The 18,060-nt window shown below is 50.7% G+C and overlaps 7 protein-coding genes across 7 annotated transcripts; 4 read left to right on the top strand and 3 right to left on the bottom strand.

Moving 5' to 3' along the window:
• Window positions 1–1,989: 1,989 nt before the first annotated feature.
• On the top strand, window positions 1,990–3,827 carry UCRPA7_1099 (putative coagulation factor 5 8 type domain-containing protein; the record flags this gene model as incomplete). Its single annotated transcript, XM_007913686.1, has 2 exons — window positions 1,990–2,006; window positions 2,159–3,827. 2 exons carry the CDS (start codon window positions 1,990–1,992, stop codon window positions 3,825–3,827), a joined length of 1,686 nt encoding a protein of 561 aa, XP_007911877.1.
• Window positions 3,828–5,334: 1,507 nt separating this feature from the next.
• On the top strand, window positions 5,335–6,950 carry UCRPA7_1100 (putative nicotinamide mononucleotide permease protein; the record flags this gene model as incomplete). The annotated part of the gene is made up of 3 exons (XM_007913687.1): window positions 5,335–5,656; window positions 5,722–6,299; window positions 6,357–6,950. The coding sequence occupies 3 exons, from the start codon at window positions 5,335–5,337 to the stop codon at window positions 6,948–6,950; spliced, it is 1,494 nt and encodes a 497-aa protein (XP_007911878.1).
• Window positions 6,951–8,029: 1,079 nt separating this feature from the next.
• On the top strand, window positions 8,030–9,353 carry UCRPA7_1101 (putative mandelate racemase muconate lactonizing enzyme family protein; the record flags this gene model as incomplete). The annotated part of the gene is made up of 4 exons (XM_007913688.1): window positions 8,030–8,205; window positions 8,262–8,371; window positions 8,428–8,539; window positions 8,594–9,353. 4 exons carry the CDS (start codon window positions 8,030–8,032, stop codon window positions 9,351–9,353), a joined length of 1,158 nt encoding a protein of 385 aa, XP_007911879.1.
• A 286-nt stretch (window positions 9,354–9,639) lies between these two features.
• Window positions 9,640–10,849, bottom strand: UCRPA7_1102 (putative sorbitol dehydrogenase protein; the record flags this gene model as incomplete). The annotated part of the gene is made up of 2 exons (XM_007913689.1): window positions 9,640–10,731; window positions 10,793–10,849. 2 exons carry the CDS (start codon window positions 10,847–10,849, stop codon window positions 9,640–9,642), a joined length of 1,149 nt encoding a protein of 382 aa, XP_007911880.1.
• Window positions 10,850–11,071: 222 nt separating this feature from the next.
• Window positions 11,072–12,238, bottom strand: UCRPA7_1103 (putative 2-deoxy-d-gluconate 3-dehydrogenase protein; the record flags this gene model as incomplete). Its single annotated transcript, XM_007913690.1, has 4 exons — window positions 11,072–11,075; window positions 11,125–11,172; window positions 11,397–11,788; window positions 11,894–12,238. 4 exons carry the CDS (start codon window positions 12,236–12,238, stop codon window positions 11,072–11,074), a joined length of 789 nt encoding a protein of 262 aa, XP_007911881.1.
• Window positions 12,239–13,183: 945 nt separating this feature from the next.
• UCRPA7_1104 (putative dihydroxyacetone kinase protein) lies at window positions 13,184–15,114 on the top strand (the record flags this gene model as incomplete). Its single annotated transcript, XM_007913691.1, has 4 exons — window positions 13,184–13,190; window positions 13,253–13,763; window positions 13,833–14,449; window positions 14,501–15,114. The coding sequence occupies 4 exons, from the start codon at window positions 13,184–13,186 to the stop codon at window positions 15,112–15,114; spliced, it is 1,749 nt and encodes a 582-aa protein (XP_007911882.1).
• A 518-nt stretch (window positions 15,115–15,632) lies between these two features.
• Window positions 15,633–16,670, bottom strand: UCRPA7_1105 (putative dihydrodipicolinate synthetase family protein; the record flags this gene model as incomplete). The annotated part of the gene is made up of 1 exon (XM_007913692.1): window positions 15,633–16,670. One exon carries the CDS (start codon window positions 16,668–16,670, stop codon window positions 15,633–15,635), a length of 1,038 nt encoding a protein of 345 aa, XP_007911883.1.
• Between the last annotated feature and the right edge of the window lie 1,390 nt (window positions 16,671–18,060).

Here is an 18,060-nt window from a genome sequence, read left to right on the forward strand (position 1 = left end):
GGTGACAACTTGAAGGTGAGATTTCAAGATCTGTTGACTATTCTCAAGGGAATCTAGGTATCTGTTTAGTCAGGTAGGTTGCAGGCAGGCAATCGTTGCTGCTGTAGATAAATCCGGAAGGCACGCTGCCCCTTTGATCGCTAGCTAATTCATGGGGGCTCTACTCTTAGGAGGTCCCATCACAAACATCCGGCTTTGCCTTTATACTCACTGCGTATTGCTCTGCGCCAGCCATGAATGGGTTATTTACATCCATCCCTACCTAGGTATGTATACGGCCTTGGCTGGGACGATTATGATACACTCGGAGCCCTGAGACGCTTTTTATTACTGGTGATTACTACAATCATTAGCGTTTACTAGGTTCAATGATACAGTGCTAATCAATATATGGATAGATTTCTACAAGGGTGTCAATTGTGATCAGGCTCCGAGAAGGAGACAATATATAGTCTTGGAAAAAAAAAAGCAATTCTAGTGATAATGGGAAGTCACTGTCTCGTTGCGTATTTGAGTTGGAATGGAGTATCCTCGCATATTCCTTCAAGGGCGCGAATAGCAGAGGAGGAAGATATACGTTGATGTAGCAGACTCAGGGGTCAATTACACTTTAGACCCTTGCTTTACAACTTGGAGCTAGGCCGGCCAAACCAGCAACCCGGGGAATTTTGTTTATCATGCATGCATGCTTACCTCGTGGTGAAGCTTTTGTTTAGAAGGAAGGCCGGGGAAGGTCCTGGCCGGCGCCTCTTCGTATGATATATTCGGCTTGAGAAATGCGCCGCTGCCCGCCAAAAGTGCAACCCTGTAGTCTTTCCCCGCACCCCCATATTCCCCACCATAGTTGAGAACAGCCACATCGTGTAGAGCCAGGAGAAACGCCGGGTGAGGTGCGGGTACGAAAAGGCCCGGTGACTTCAGTCTCAAATCATTCGTGCATGCATGAGCACGAACGGCTTTACAGTCGCGATGTAGTCGGAGCAGTATCATCTCATCTCGGAGATGGGGTCCCGAGGTTACGATAGCTTCTACCTACTTAAAGAATTATATTGTAGAGGCTTTTGCCCCGTGTATACCTGGGATTGAGCCCGGCTTGCACTCTCACTTGAACCATGGGGCTATCCGTTCTTTTGTCGTTCATTCTTGGGGTGTCGTCCCTCATTTGGACAAGCGGGACTTTGGCTTCTGATTTGCAAGGACAACGGCTATCTCCATCTCCAGCAAACCTCCTACAGACACAGCATGATATTCGCGATGGGCACCTTACTACGAGAACGGCTCAAACATACGTACCAAATGGTGAACCGTGGTATGATGTTGACGGGAATATGATTCAGGCTTGGGGCGGCAGCATTTATCAAGAAGCCTCGACGTACTACTGGATAGGGCAGAACAGCCCATCAACCGGGGGCCTGCCATCCAATATCACTGCGCTTGCCAAGTAAGCATTTCGTTCCTCAGTCATCCAGCTCTTGTCCTCTCGTGACGTAAATAGCTAACCTGGACGACATACAAGCTTGTACAAATCGACCGACTTGCTAAACTGGCAGAAGATCGCAACGCCGATCACAGTCTATACCCCGGACGTCAAAGGCAACTTGTTGTTGACCTACAGTAGATTGGAGCGTCCAAAGCTGATGAGGTCCTCTACCACTGGCCAATACGTTATATGGGCAGTATGCGCCTTCCTAGCGTCCTTATGCTTGTAGTGCAATGTTGATGAGTCTGATCCTTTCTAGCATTGGGAATTGGCCAACTCCTACACTGCATCGGAGGTCATTGTTGCCACTGCTAGCAGCATTGAGGGGCCGTATACCATAACAAATAAGGGGCATCATCGACCTGGCGCCGGTTTTACGTCGCCTACCGCTATGGGGGATCGAGTTGGCGGACTCAGGTATGACTGGAGCACGACTGCTAAGAACTCGACTGATACCACTCACCCATACATGCCCGTACTAGCTGGCTACCCTCCAACGGTCACCCAGTATGGCTCACCCGCCACAGTTAGTCCTTACAATCCAGCATATCTCCCAGCCTCAACTTACGGAGTCGTAACACTATCTGGGTTCCGTTTTAGCTCAACGCTTAAAGCTATAGCTGTCGTAATGACTCCGTGGAACGCCACTCTATATAACCAGTACGTAAGTGATTATAGCGTATCGGCAGCCACCTACATCGTGCGGTATCCTACTACCTCCCGCTCTTCTGTTGCTACGACTGTCTTTAATCTTGGAGATCCCGGCACCGAGAGATCTTCGCTGGTGACACCGGTTATTGCACCTACCTTGAGCGAGTCTAAATCAACCGCGGCGGTGCTTGTAAAAAGCGGTGATGCGGCGTTCATCACAGTGGCCACTGAAAATGCCACCATCTACTACACTACGGACGGTTCGACACCACTGAGCACGAATGCAAGCCAGATATACGCTGCTGGCACTCGAATCACGGTGTCTGGATCATCAGGGGATAAACTAGTTGTCAAGGCCATTGCTGTCAAATCAGGCCAGAGCAGCACAGTAGTAACCCAGACATATCAGATCGCTTCAGATCCATCACAAGTTCCCATTTTCGCGCCTATTATTAATTGGACGTCCGGTACCTACTCACAGACATCAATTGCCTTCCAGACAAACGGAATTAGGATTTACTGCCCATCATACATGACTAACTGCTACTACACCGTGGATGATCTCGATCCAGATCCGCCGATGTTGGGAGACAATCTTGGCTTCGGCTCCCGAGATCAGACCATTTGGCAAGACCCTCAAGATGGACTGCATTATCAGATCACTGCTACCGATAATCTCTACGTGCGTGTCTGGCAACTCAACGATGATCTTACGGATGTCGTGCCTGAGAGCGAGTTCGATGTCTTTGTCGGCCAGTCGCGTGAGGCACCTGCCCTGGTACGCAACGGGGGTGCAAGTGGCAAGTACGTATACATCGTGACGTCTACTCAAAGCGGTTGGTATCCCAATCAGGCAATGTACAAGCGAGCCACGAGCATCCAGGCAGGCTTTTCACTGTCCCGCGACAGCAAATCAGGATACCGAGATGGAACGTCATTGTGGTCTACACTTACCCCTATCGGCGATGCAAGCACCTTCGGCAGTCAATCAACATGGATCCTGAACATCGGAACTGATGTCAGCCCATCATACGTGTACATTGGGGACCGATATAACGTTCCTAGCCTTGCGCAGTCATCCTATGTATTTACTCCCCTTTATATCGACGACAATACGGCAGGGGAGAACGGGGTTTCTGGAAGTGGCAACATGACGCTCGTTTTCGATCCACAACCAGCCATTCAGGTGGCTAGCAATCGTATTGCTCAACCACCATGGCGGTTGCTGTCGCTGAACAAGCCCGTCTCGGCCACTAGTTCCATTGCCCTCACTGCTGCTCAGGCTGCAGCCGGCACCTACAACTACAGCGCATCTGTGGCCAACGACGGTGTCAATTTTGACGAGAATGCATACGACGCCGTCCAGCAATACTATCTCCCCGTGACTGTGCCGTATTTCTGGCAGGTTGATTTGCAAAAATCCTATGCTCTATCTTGGATTGGGCTGTCGTTTCGCAGCGTTTCGGGTTCGGATGCCGTGGCGCGGTATACGGCGAGCGCGAGCAAAGACAATTCGACGTGGACTCTGCTCGTGGACAACACGGGGAACGCTCTGCCTGGGTACAAGTCGCACATGGTGAGTGGAAGATACCGCTATGTTAGGATCGATGTCAGCAGCATCTACGACGTGGTTCATGGCACGTCGGCGGCTTGGGAAGCGGGATTGTATGAAGCCAGTGTCTATGGAAGTTGTTAAGGCTGTGTCGGAGCTGTTGTACAAAGTAGCGAATAGTAAACCGATTCGTCACGGTTATAAATTTATCTCGTGGCTGCCAAATCCAATACCAAAGCGAATCCGACATTTTTTATTGGCGAAGACATAAGAGGCTTCGGGTTGTTGATTAATATTTGATCAATATCTCAGCGGAGCCTTGAATTTGTACCAGACTCTTCAGGTTCGGAATCCTGCCAAGCTAGCCTGGGCCTTAGGAACGACGTGGAGCCAGCAAGATACCAGAGTAAGAGATAATCAAGAATCTCTCACGTGTCTTCGTGCCAATGATCACATGCTGTAGTATGCGCAGTAGAGATAGTCGCCAAGAGGCAATAGCCTCCTCATTACCCCTATTCGATAGTGGCTCGTCAGTTGTAGAATCTTTCGATACAGACCTATCACACTTTCAAGCACCTGCCTTTAGACCGCTTGGACCATAACAGACGAGACGAATGTCCCACCGCCGTTTTCAATAATCATATCACTTTCAGGTATCTAGATCTCTATCTCTAGATACACTCAGTTCATGACAAATAGAAAATACACTTAAGGATTATGAGGAAAAGCAATGCAAGCCGAGAAGCTCTCAATTCACTCCATGAGCACAATCCATGTAATTCAGATACTTAGATTATCGGCAACTTGAGTGTCCAATAACGTCTACAGCTCTGTCACAACGCATCCACCCCGAGCGATCTCCCAGATCCATGCTCAACTTGTACAAACCAGAGAGCCATCTGGCTCGAATTTTCTATAAGTCAGCAGCAAGATGATTTCTCATTGGGATCCAGAATTCCACTGCCACGGATGGAGAACGAATGTATGGACCGATGATGCTGCCAGGTCATAACTTCTATCCATAGACTCAATCATAGACGGTCTGCCTCCAAATTCCAACCTCTGTTGCCCCCACGTAATCCCCCAAGCAAGCCTACATGACTTGGTGGAGTGGTGGCTTAGAGTCAGCCATCTTTCTGTGGGACACTGACTTAAAACTCCATACCAGGGGGAAGCGGCGTAGCGAGTCAGTGCTCCACCACATCTCCTCCGCTCCATTTTCCAAGGGTTTCTCGCCGCGTTGGCCCAGCCACTAACATGCGGGTGGGGGGATTAGTAGCACTTTGCTAACTCCGGAATCCTCTCGCACCTCCGGGCGTGCTCTTGGGGACCCCGTGGCGGAGGCGTCCAAGGGAAAACCGTGGAGCCAGCGGCAAAAATCTCAACACGCCAGCCTGGTCCCCGCAAGCGACAGACTTACCACAGGAGAGAGCCAAGAGTGATTTGGTGTTTACGGCAGCAGCCTTCACTGCAGACCAGCTCAATCACATATATGCCTGAGGAGACTAAAACAAAATGAGCCTGGCATCTCCGTGTTATTCAACTATAAAGCCGAATCGTCCACTACCCTTCTATTTTGGAGTTTTCTTCTCAAACCCAGCCAGACAACTGAAACCTTACTTATCGGCAAAGGATCAGTCGCACCACATAAATGGAGCCTAATCACGACGGCAGGAGTAAGATGGACGAGTCCGAACAGGTCGAGAACGCCAAGCACAATCTGACATACGATGGGCAACTTGTAATGCCGGTGAACTTGGCTGCTCTCAGCGATGACGAATACAAGAAGCTCGGAAGAAAGGCAACCTTGAAGATGGACCTGGTCATCATGCCCATATTGGTGATCATGTACATTCTCAACTACCTTGACCGACAAAATATCGCATCGGCCAAACTCGCCAATATCGAAGGGGACCTGGGCTTGAGTGATGTGCAATATCAGACAGTAGTGAGCATCCTCTTTGTGGGATACAGTAAGTGGCATTCTACTCCGATCTATTCATCAAATAAGGAGCCGAGCTGATACGTCTTGTCTTAGTTCTTATGCAGATTCCTTCCAATATGGTGGTCGGTAAGATCAAGTGGCCAGGTGCTTATATCTGCTGCGGAATGGCGGCTTGGGGTGTCATCTCGGCTCTCATGTCTGTGGTACACAACTATGGTGGGCTTCTGTGCGCCCGTATCTTCCTTGGTGTGGTTGAAGCTATCTTCTTCCCTGGAGCATTATACTTCCTGTCTTCCTTCTACAACCGAAAGCAGTATGCCTTCCGTACCGCTATCCTCTACTCCGGCTCGCAGCTAGGTAACGCCTTTGGTGGCCTATTTGCTATCGGTATCTTGAAGTTAGACGGCAGAAATGGCCTTGAGGGCTGGCGTTGGTTATTCCTTGTCGAAGGTGTCATAACCGTTGGCCTAGCGATCACTTTTGCCTTCATCTTGCCTAACTCGAACGAAAAGATCCTCACCCTTTCTCCCATCGAGTGCGAGTGGGTGCGATGGAATCACGCTCAGGACCTAGGCCAACGAGATAACTCGAATGAGGTCACTGCAACAAGGGGCTTCATCATGGCGGTTTGCGATCCCAAGACATGGCTGCTAATGGGCATGCTTTACTGCGTAAGACCCCTCCCTCCACGTATGTTGTGATTATCATCAATACTAACTGAGTCTCAGACATACATTGTCGGTGCCGTCGTCAATTTCTTCCCCTCGGTTGTTGGTGGCTTGGGCTACTCCCGCAATACAACACTGGCCCTTACAGCTCCTCCTTTCGTTCTGTGTGTCATCTGCATGCTCATCAACGGTTTCCACTCGGACCGCAAGCAGGAGCGTTTCCTGCACATTGCCCTGCCACTTCTTGTCACGCTTGCTGCGAACATCATCGCGGTCTCAACTCTTCATATCGCCGCCCGATACGTCGCCATGATGCTGCTCCCCGCATCTTTCTACTCGGCCGCTACAATCATCATCTCGTGGATCACTGGAAGCTTGTCGCAGCCGTCTGTCAAGCGTGCTAGTGCCATTGCTCTTGTCAATGCCGTCTGCAACACGCCAAACATCTGGGGCAGCTATCTGTACTACAGCTCTCCGCGCTATCTCACCGCCTTCATCGTGAACGTCGCTGCGACAGGCATGGCGATTGCCTTCGCTGTGGTTTACCGCATCTACTTGGGTCGCCAGAACAAGAAGCTGGAGCGAGGCGAGGATATGGGTAAGAGCGGCCCGACCAATGCTCAGATCGTGGCTGGATTTCGGTACACTCTGTAAGCTCAAATAGGATAGACAATATTTGTATTGCGTGGCCTACGTAGTATGTCGTTCATGTGTATTAACATTCAAGTGTTGAATGGCAATAGCATATCCAAAGACTAGGTTGTTCAAAATTCTCCTCGTCCTATATTTGTAAATCAATGTAAACTGTTCCACACTTTGACATGACCAAGCCAGTCTATACGATGATCGGTTTGAGGCTAGTATGACGAGAAGGATCATAGCTGAGCAAAACTTAGCCGAAAGGCCTAGACACGTTGCGTTCAATAGATTGGAGTATCTATCTCTTAGTTTATTTGTTTTACCATTGAACAACCCATGCCTCTCTTGGTAATCTGTACTGGAAGGCCTGACTATCATAGACAAATTCAACTCATAAAAGATCGTGGTTCAATACGACTTTACCGACATCACGAACTGTACTCTAAAGATTTGCACTTCAAAAGAAAAACGGCAGACTTTCACGCTCCCACACACTTCTACTTGATATTCGCTGCAAAATGAGCTTGCTAGACCAAGAAAACTAGACATCACAAGAGCTTACTCTTCCTGACCCCTTAGGAAAAGGTTCCCCTCCTGCCTTCCCTGCCCGCGACGTGGAGCAAGACCTTTGGAGGGTTAGCGCGAGGATGCTTCCACCACATCCTTGCTATTTCCGACATCTGATCAGGTGTCCTTTTGGTGCCCACATCGAGTGTCAATGGTCCGTCGAGTCGTCCACCCACAGTGGAGCAATTCTTGTCGAGAGAGCCGGCTGATCCACCACATTGCTCTTGGTCTGAAATCCCATCATGGGGGGTCATGTGGGGGTTGATGGGGGTCATTGAGCTTATGGTCGGGGCAGTCTGCCGAAATCGGTATATGTGGGGTTTTTGGAGATCATGCGGAGAGTGCGGAGTCAGGAGGCTGATGAATTTGCTAATTCCCGGCACAACCCTTGTCCAACGATGCTTCCATCAATTGAAGTGTTTGTTTTCTGCTTTTTACTAGCTCTCATCTGTAACATTCTCGGAGTGTGTCAGCCTTCAATTCCTTAATTATTCAATACCCATCAATCAACACCACCGTCCTACACAATGCCTAAGATCAAGTCTGTCGAGTACTTCCGTGTGAAGCCAAGATGGCTTATGGTCAAGATCACGGATGAGAATGGCCAGTTCGGTTGGGGTGAGGGTACTCTAGAGGGGCATGATTTAGCTGTTGAGGGCACCCTGGAAGAAATGATTCCCAGACTTATTGGGCGAGAAGCAAAGTAAGAGCCTTGAAGCCATATATTTCTATTGTTAGAGTCTGACAGAAAGCAAATAGTGAAATTGAGAACATCTGGCAAACGTTCTGGAGACACGGCTTCTACCGTGGTGGTCCTGTCTTCATGTCAGCGCTGTCAGGTGTTGACATTGCGTTGTGGGATCTGAAAGGTTAGAGCAAATACAAAATTACTCAACGAACAAGAACTAACACGAATCCTCGACAGGCAAGAATCTTAAGGTACCGATTTACGAGCTCCTGGGTGGAAAGGTGCGCAATGAGGTTCAAGTATATTGCTGGATTGGTGGAGACCGTCCGGCGGACGTCGAGGTTGCTGCGTATGTTGCCTTGTGAAGCTTTGAGATGGATGGCATCTGCTGACACTATCACAGAAAGGCTCGTCTCGCACAGGGCCTCAAATGTGTCAAGATGAATGCAACTGAGGATCTAAATTGGGTCGATTCTCCCTCTGCCCTAGATGCTACCGTCGAGCGTCTCAAGGCTGTGAAAGCTGTCGGTCTTGATGCCGGTCTCGATTTCCACGGTCGTCTACACAAGGCCATGGCAAAGCAACTAGTCGCGGCTCTCGAGCCGCATCGGCCTCTTTTCATTGAGGAGCCACTTCTCAATGAGCACCCTGAAGCCATTAAGCAGCTAGCAGACCAGACCCGCATTCCCATTGCCTTCGGCGAGCGGCTATATACGCGGTGGGACGTTAAGCGTTTCCTTGAGGATGCCAGCGTCGATATTCTGCAACCCGATATTGCACACGCTGGTGGCATCAGCGAAACAAAGCGAATCGCTACGATGGCCGAGGCTTACGATGTCGCCATCGCCCCTCATTGTCCTCTTGGACCCGTGGCTTTTGCCGCCAGTGTTCACGTTGCGCTGTCTTCACCAAACTTTGCCATTCTTGAGATGAGCCTGGGCATGCATTACAACACCGAGGCCGGCGACGATATTGATCTGCTGACCTACATGAAGGACCCGAGCACCTTCGACATCAGCAAGGGTGGATATGTGAAGGCGCCGACTGGCTATGGCCTTGGTATCGAGATAAATGAGGAATTGGTGAGACAGATCTCTAAAGACACGAAGCCGTGGCAATGTAAGGTGTTCCACGGACCTGATGGTAGTATTCGCGAGTGGTAATTGCGCCGCCCCGATAGTTGGTTCGAGACATAGGATTTCTGTACTATCTTGAAAACAAAATGAAAACCCGGACATAGCGTAATTTCCAGAGGCAACTTGAAAGCTCTCGTCTACATAAAGAGGGTTTCCTCTATTTTTGCTTCACCTTGAGCTATGACAAGTAGATTCATAACGCCAGAATTGTGGTTTTTGTTTCACACTTTTACCGTATCCTAGTTTGATTGACATTTTGGCTCTCAAAATTGTTGTTCCTGTGGACAGTCTTTTGATTTTAAGATCTACCGGTTCACGACTCTATGATGACCTTCAATACTAAATCTCCCTTCTCATCCACTGGTTTCGCAGCCATGTCAAATGCTTGAACGGCTTTATCAAAGCCTTTGAAATGATGCGTAGCAAGCTTTGATATGTCTGGCATTCCACGCTCTCGTCCATTTGCCAGCAATTGTAAGCCATACTCGTAGGTATTCGCATATCGGAACACGCCCAGAAGGTCTACTTCCCGCAGCGCAGCCGCTGATAGTGGCAGCGTCTGAACAGGAGTGCCCATGCCAACTAGTAGCACAGCACCTCCTGGCCGCGTAGAATAGATAGCTGCCTGTACGCATGCCTCCACACCTGTGCACTCGAAAACGTAGTCATACTGGGCAGCGGCACCGTCCTTAGGAGAAGCACCGCCCTGTACAAGTAGCTGCGAGGTCTGCTGCGCCAGCGCGAGCTTGTCTTCCAAGGCATCGCTCTTGGGGCGCGTGCGAGGCACTTCCACGCCCGCGTCGGCGAAGCCGTTCGTCTTAGCGAACTCGACCCGCCGACCTTCGATGTCTGCAATTGTGATAGATCCTGCCTGCTCAGCTCTCAACACCGCCGCCGTGAGCATACCCACAGCGCCTGCACCGAGCACCAGCGCTTTAGAGCCGGGCTGAAAGCGTGCCCGTCGGACGGCGTGGATGGCAACGCTGAGGGGCTCTAGAAGCGCGCCCTCGTCCAAGCTCACGTTATCCGGTAGCTTGTAGCACCACTTCGCGGTGTGATTGATGCGGCCTTGCAAGGTCCCTTGGTAGTGAGGGAACGCCTTGCCCGAGCTACGGAACTTCATCTCTGGACACAGATTGTAGCGTCCGTCCAGGCACAGCTTGCACTTGTCACATGGAAGGCCAACCTCGAGGGCGACACGATCTCCTGGCTGGAAACCAGTGACATCGCTGCCTACGACCTCGACAATGCCTGAAGATTCATGACCGAGAGCTAGAGGTTCACGGACAAGGATGTCGCCGTTGCGGAAATGATGATAGTAATGCTGATCCGAGCCACATATACCTGTGCTACGGACGGAAACTTGGACTTCGCCAGGACCGGGAGGTGAAATTTTCCGCTCAACCTGTATGCCTCGTCAGTAAACAAAGATCGGTATGAGGTCATAGGACAACATCTAGACTCACTGTCCTCAGGTCTCTCACACCGTGAAGTACAGCGGCTTGTATCGTCAATTCAGACATGGTGTGTATCAATTTGGCAGGCTTGATATAATAAAATAGGGTAGGGGGCGGCTAGCAAGGTGTGTTCTTCACCAGGGGGTTTGCATCAATACAGCTGCGAAGTCTTGAGCCCTGTAGCCATCTACTCGCGTCAATGTTGATTTGAGATCAGTGACAAGAATGTTCCACCTGGTAGTCTAGTCTCGTACAGCTCGGTTACCAAGCGACTGGACCTAAGAGCCCTCATCTGTAAGAGCATGTCATTGGGGGTGCTTGGGGGGCAACATCCCACGCACCTTTGTGGGGGTCGGAGGATGGGGGCCACAGTTGGGAATATCAAGGGGCTAAACAAATGTACTAGAGTACATCTTCTCATAGTAAGGACTGCGAGTCTTTGGTGAAGCTCATCTATTCATTTTTACCCCATCTACATGCACGGGGTGATCCAGACTGCACCACACCTCCACGCGCACTGACTCCACAGCTTAGCTTTGCCGACCACACATGACGCACCCGTCACCTCCCCATCCATCCACCATCAACAGTCAAGATCTCGCCGTTAACGTACCGGGCGCCTCTCCCAGCCAGGAAGATAGTCGCACCCTCGAAATCCCCCGGCGTCCCCCACCGTCCCGCCGGGATCCGCACGAGTATCTGCTCCGCACGCACGGGGTTGTTGATGAGTGCCTCGTTCATGTCTGTCGCTATGTAGCCCGGCGCAATGGCGTTCACGCTGATGCCTTTGCTGGACCACTCGTTGGACAGTGCTTTTGTCAGTTGTGCCACGCCGCCCTTTGCTGCCGCATACGCGGGGACTGTGAAGCCACCCTGGAACGAGGCGAGAGATGCAACGTTGATGATGGCACCCCGGCGGCCGGTCGCGTCGGGAATCCGAGTTAGAAGATGCGCACCGACGTCACGGCAAAGAGTCCAGACGGTGCGGAGGTTGACTTGCATGACCTGGGATGGAAACAGAGGTTAGTTGAGGAGCCGTACAATGTTGTGAGTGGATCTTTTGATTGTAGCCTTGGCCGTGCATTGGGGATGCGCCGTCCTGAAACATACCTCATCCCAATCGCTCATAGGGAATTCGTGCGCCGGATGCCTTCTCTGAATGCCGCCGCATGTGACGAGAATGTCGATGTCGTGGCCGTCTTTCAGGATGCGCTCTGTAAGACCTGCGACAGCGTCCTGTGAGGCCAAATCCGCGACATAAACGAAAGCCTTGCGACCCAGAGCTTCGACCTTGTTCTTGGTTTCGAGATTGCTCTCGTTGCGCTGTACGAGGATGATATCGGCGCCCGCTCCTGCAAGAGCAAGGGCCATTGCCTGTCCGATTCCCCGCGTGCCGCCTGTGACGACAGCCACGGAGCCATCCAAGGCAAACAAATTTTGAAGATACGATGCCATGTTCGCGATTGATTACCCGTGTCTCGTGTCGTGAGGGCGTAGGTTGGGTAGTCGAGCAATTGTCTAAATGAGACACTCCTTTTACTTGTGCATGATGCACAGCTTGCCAGCGCAACTTCAACGATGGCCCCGTCTCAGACTCGACATACAAACGTAGCCCGTTGATACCAAAATCACCCACTTTACTCCACTGTTTCGGCGATCAGCTGCCCCAGAGGGGGTTGCACCGGATTTGAAGCGATTATGTCACTTTGTTGTGGGGGAGGGGAGGAGACCACAAACAGACCGATTGTCGGATGAAGGGTATCAAGGCACTTCAATGCACTTCACCTCCGATTTCATCAGGACCCCCCCAAGCAGCTTCGATTATTTCATTCCGATGCCGCTAAAGCCCCATTGCCGCCTCTTATCCGAGTCATGCGTGGTACCGTCCACGATTCACGGTTCGGAAAAGGCATCGCTAATGAGGGGTTGGCGGGGGGCGCTGTGCCGCAGGATTGGCTCACTCACCCCTGTCACGGCCAAAAATGGAAATGCTAGACTTAACCCCCCACGCCTCCATGAGGAAGCATAGCCGTGTAGTAAACACATGGCACTATCATCAGTTCGTGGCCTGCGTGGGCAGTTTAGCACTGGCGAAGCACGTGTCAAGTTAACGAGACGAAGGATTTTGAGAGAGTGTGATTAAGTCCGGATAAGTCGCGTGGGGGTCAAGCTTCGAGGTCATCGTGGTCACGACGACTACAGTGAAGAAAAATGTTGCAGTCTATTGATCCACCTCCGCTAAGCCAAAAAGCTGTGTCACTCATACGACCTTCTCTTGATCGCGTCCCTCTTTCAAAGCCGGAAAGGAAGTGTTTACATTTTTATTCTTGAGCGAGGCTCTCTGATTTATCACTTGGTAGGGTAGGATCATAGGCAGTAGGATCATATTCACCGAACACAATGTCTTGTAAGTCAGAAACAACTTTCGACGGAGACTGTTAAATCGGATCAACGCGCTTACAATACTAGCCAAGCATCTTTCCAATGACATCACGGCCCTGGTCCAAGCCAGTCTGAGGTCGGCAACACTACTTAACCCCCAAGTCGGGTTTGACTCGGAGAACAAGACTGTGTACCTCCGCAGCGCCTCATCCTCCGATAATGTTGCGATTGTTTCTGGTGGTGGTTCCGGACACGAGCCGGCATACGCTGCTTTTGTTGGACATGGCCTGCTCTCAGGAGCCGTAGCCGGCTCTATCTTTGCTTCGCCCTCGGCCGATCAGGTCTTCCAGTGCCTAATGCGCCTAGGCGCAGAGAAACCCGGGCGTGGTATTTTAGTCATCATTATGAACTACACAGGCGACGCTCTGCACTTTGGCATGGCGATAGAGAAGGCGCGCGCACGGGGCCTGAAGGCGCAGCTGCTCATTGTAGGCGACGACGTCGGTGTCGGCAGAGCCAAAAGTGGCCGGGTGGGCCGTCGAGGACTGGCTGGAACTGTTCTGGTGCAAAAGATTGCGGGCGCGTTGGCTGCCAGGGGGTAAGATTCGAGCTACGAGGAGCTCCCATCAGGGTCGTTGTAGAGAGGACGCACTAACATGGCTCACAGGGCCGCTATTGAAAAGGTGTTTGAGATGGCATCGCTCGTGGCTTCAAATGTTGCTACAGTTGGCGCATCTCTATCTCATGTGCACGTACCTGGCCGGGTAGCCTCTAAGGACGAGCTTGACGGTAATGATGAGATCGAGATCGGTATGGGTATCCATAATGAGGAAGGTTTCGGGCGTGTGAAGACAGATCTGCAGGGACTTATCTCGATGTTATTGAAGCAGCTGCTAGACACCTCCGATAAAGACAGAGGATTTATTGAAATCAAGAGTGGCGAGCCTGCTGTTCTTATGATCAACAATCTGGGCGGACTGAGCCAGCTAGAATTGGGAGCAGTGACAACTGAGGTCTACAAGCAACTCGGTGACAACTATGGCATCATTCCGAAGAGAGTGCTTGCAGGAACATATATGTCCAGTCTGAATGGCCTCGGGTTCAGTGTCACATTACTCAAGCTTGTTAACAAAGACTTCGTGGAGCTGCTTGACGATAAAGCCGAGGCTACCGGCTGGATACCGCCAGCTCCTCCCGCCAGCTGGAAGCTGCAGGGATCGTCGGGCAACGACCAGACCGAGAAGCTGGACTTCAGCGAGAAGGATACTCCGAGCAATCTAACCGGTAAGTCACGTTTTTTCAAAGTAACATTGCAGTCACTAAACCCTATCACAGTCAAGCAAGCAGATGTCCAAAAGTATCTTACCATAGGCTTGAAGAACTTAATAGAAGCAGAGCCTGAAGTGACAAAGTATGATACCCTTGTCGGTGATGGAGATTGTGGTTTATGCCTCAAGGTTGGGGCCGAAGCGGTGCTATCTTATGTTCAATCTCAGCCGACCACAGATGCCGTCCAACTTGTCTCACAACTAGCCCATGTTATCGAGAAGAGCATGGATGGTACGTCGGGCGCTCTTTACGCCATCTTCATCAATGCTCTTGCTACCAAGCTTCGCGAGGCCGATCGCGAGGCACAGCCCACACAGGCCACCCCTGTTATCTGGGCCAAGGCATTGCAAGGGGCCATGGAGGCCCTTGGCCGATACACACCCGCCAGGCCGGGAGACCGTACCGTCGTGGATGCTCTAGCACCATTTATCGAGGCTTTCACCTCCTCAGGAGACATTAGCACAGCCGTTCAGGCGGCTCGAAAAGGCTGCGAAAACACTAAAGGAATGGAGGCGAGTTTGGGTCGCTCGGTCTACGTGGGCGGAGATGAATGGAAGAATTGTCCTGATCCTGGCGCATTTGGGTTGGTGAAATTTCTCGAGGGATTTGTAGGAGTGTAATTGTCAAGACATAGCTCAATCTGCAAAAATAAAGATGTAATTCAGCCTGTGCTTCCAAATAATCAAGTTGAGGAATCGACCGTCTACTCCTGCCTATAATGGTGTTGGGAAAGCGTTACTGACATTTTCACAGTCAAATATGTAATGGTGAGCAGTTAGTTAGTCCCCCAAGTCCTCTTAAGTGTGTGGTTGTGATGATGCATATAGATCCATATTCGACAGAAGAACTAGTGCATCTTAAGCCGGGGCATTCATCTTTGGAGAAGACTTGCACTTTCGTAACAAAATGAGGATATGATTGAAAGGAATCCACCTAATCAAAGTACGATATGCCAGTAGTATGACTAGCATAAATAGAGTTCAATCCACCGAAGCAAAGTTAAACGAGAGGTTTTAGAAGTAGTGGGTATCGAACGAACTACATCTTGTCGTAATCACATCTGATGGTCATCGTCAACCATAGGAGAACCACCACACCACCTATTTCAACCGAAGTATATCTAGACCGTATTCCCTTCTTAGGCTTGCTTCTCAAATGCCCTTTCTGCAGTGACTAGCTCAGCAAAACCCTCCTGCTGCGCCACCAGCCTCTCTTTAGACGGCATCACACACGGCCGCCTAGGCTCGCCACCATAGCCATAGTATTTGCGGAGCGCCACCTTAACAGATATGAAACCTCCTTGGATTGCAGTCCAGTCTCCACGTGCGACAATAGCTTGCAGCTCTACCGCCTGGGCTTTCTTCCCGCTCTCCCATAGCCGCATCAGCTCAAGGCAAGTCAGTGGCGCAATGTTAGCAAGACCGGCAATCATGCCCTGCCCACCAACGGCCAGTGTCTGGAGCAGGAAGTCGGCACTTCCACCAAAGGTACGGAAGTTTGTACCGGACGTGCCTGCCACAACGCGAGCCAGCTTCCCCGTGTTACCGCACGTCAGCTTAACTCCAGCGATATTGGGGTACTGGGACAAGGCTAGAATGGTGTCTGAGGTCAAGTCCAACCCTGCACATGCTCCGGGGAAGTTGTAAATGAGAACCGGCAATGGTGACGCATCGGCAACGGCCCGGAAGTGCGAGATAATGTTCTCAGTCGAGAGAAGGGAGCCGTAGTAGGCCGGAGGGAGGACTAAGACATGCGAACCGCCAGACCGTGCAGCCTCCTCGCAAAGTTGTATTGTCTCTCGCGTGCTCTGGGCCCCGCATCCGACGATGAGTGGCATATCCTTATAGCCTGCGGCTGTCAGAGCACCGCGAGTGGTTTGTGTGACGAGCATCCGCTCGGTGTGGTCTAGATGAACAGCTTCACCATTGGATCCGTGCGTCACCAGTCCCGTAACCCCGGCCTTGGCCAGGCGAACGGCGTGGGACGCTGTGGTCTCAACATCAATAGCGTCCTCTGGTGTGAAAAAGGCTACAGTTGGGACGTAGACGCCGGGGTTCAGGGGGTAGGAGGATGAGGTAGTCTGTTGGGCCGTTTGTCCGTTGCCGTGCCTGCCATTTCCGTTGAAACCGTTGTTATGCCCGTTGGCGTTGCTAGTAGAAGCGGGAGAGTGAGGCATGACGACGTGATACAATGATCAAGAAGAACGCTAGAACAGCAATTTGGATGATAATACCGTGTGATGTTTCTTTAGGTTTGTAGGCGTCGAATGCAAGGATGTCCCCAGATAGAAAATGCAAAATTGATCGACCAGTACAATTACTCAATGAAACTAATTGACGGCAATGCTCTCGCTCATCTGTCTAAATGATCGTATGAGCGGACTTCATGTAATAGGAAGGGGTGCTTCAGGTCTCCGGTTCTGGAACAACATCTCCTGCGCCGCAAATCCCCGACGACGACGGGCTATTACCGGAACTCTTCTTACGTATACCTGATCACCAATGCGTTCATCAGGTTAACAGGTCAAGAGTACCAAGATGGTCCCCCACGAGCTCATTGGGGGCATTTTGCAAGTGAGTAGCGTTCCCCCACGTAGGAATGCCGAGCTCCACAACTACACCAGTACTTCGCCCCACAGGCAACACCGGATCAAACGATTCGTCCTCCGCTCTGGGGCCGATCCAGCGCTTGCATGACATAATGGAATCTCTTGTACCCTCAAATGTAGAAGATCTTTAACTGGCGTGTCTGTAACAACTCCTGAAATGTAAGGAGTGGCGGCCCTACCACTGTGCCTCAGTGAGGCCTGTATACCGAATACAACTGCAACTAGACTTCTACGTTCACCAAAGTGTGGAGACGTCAGTGTTTCCGTCCAGTATCCGTCCAACGGTTTCTGTTCGTGAACCGAGAACGATTAGTCTCCGCACGAACATTACATGCGAAGTACAACTTGGCTTTATGGAAATTAGGCTGCTCAACCAACATCATAATATCTTTGTCCTGGATGAATCACTAGAATGTTTGTGCTTTCATGCAATATTCTGCTGGTGATTGGTGGTTTGTACCTGAGTAAACTGTTGATCTTGAGACTTGCAAGACAATCAGGAAGTTTCCATGATAATCACTGCTACACCAGACCAAATGCCCGAGACATCCTCGACATAAGGCCAACTCGAGGCTGAAGAGATTGATGTATCAGCCACAAATCATGTACCTTTGCTTCCCCAAAAATCGGAACAAACAACTCTTGAAATTGACTTTTATATATACCACGACTAACAGTGGGTAATCTCAGACCATACTCAAAGAGCAGTTTGGTCACCTCGAAAGTATCATCCCTAGATGCATAGAATCCTCGAGCAAGGAGTGCCTGATTGTTAGCCTCGTCAGTTCCCATTACCTTGGCTCCATCTCCGAATGCGCCAATCGGCACTATACTTTTCACAAAGTATGCTCTGTGATATTCCTCTAAGAACCTCAATCCAGTCTCAGAGTCAGTCGGCTTGCATCCTAAGGATAGCAAAGTTTGTACAGTTTTGATGTTCAATGCTGGAGTACGCAAT

The sequence above is a fragment of the Phaeoacremonium minimum genome, assembly GCF_000392275.1.
Source record: "Phaeoacremonium minimum UCRPA7 unplaced genomic scaffold PA7_03_scaffold_62, whole genome shotgun sequence".
In the NCBI taxonomy this organism is placed as follows: Eukaryota; Fungi; Ascomycota; class Sordariomycetes; order Togniniales; family Togniniaceae; genus Phaeoacremonium; species Phaeoacremonium minimum.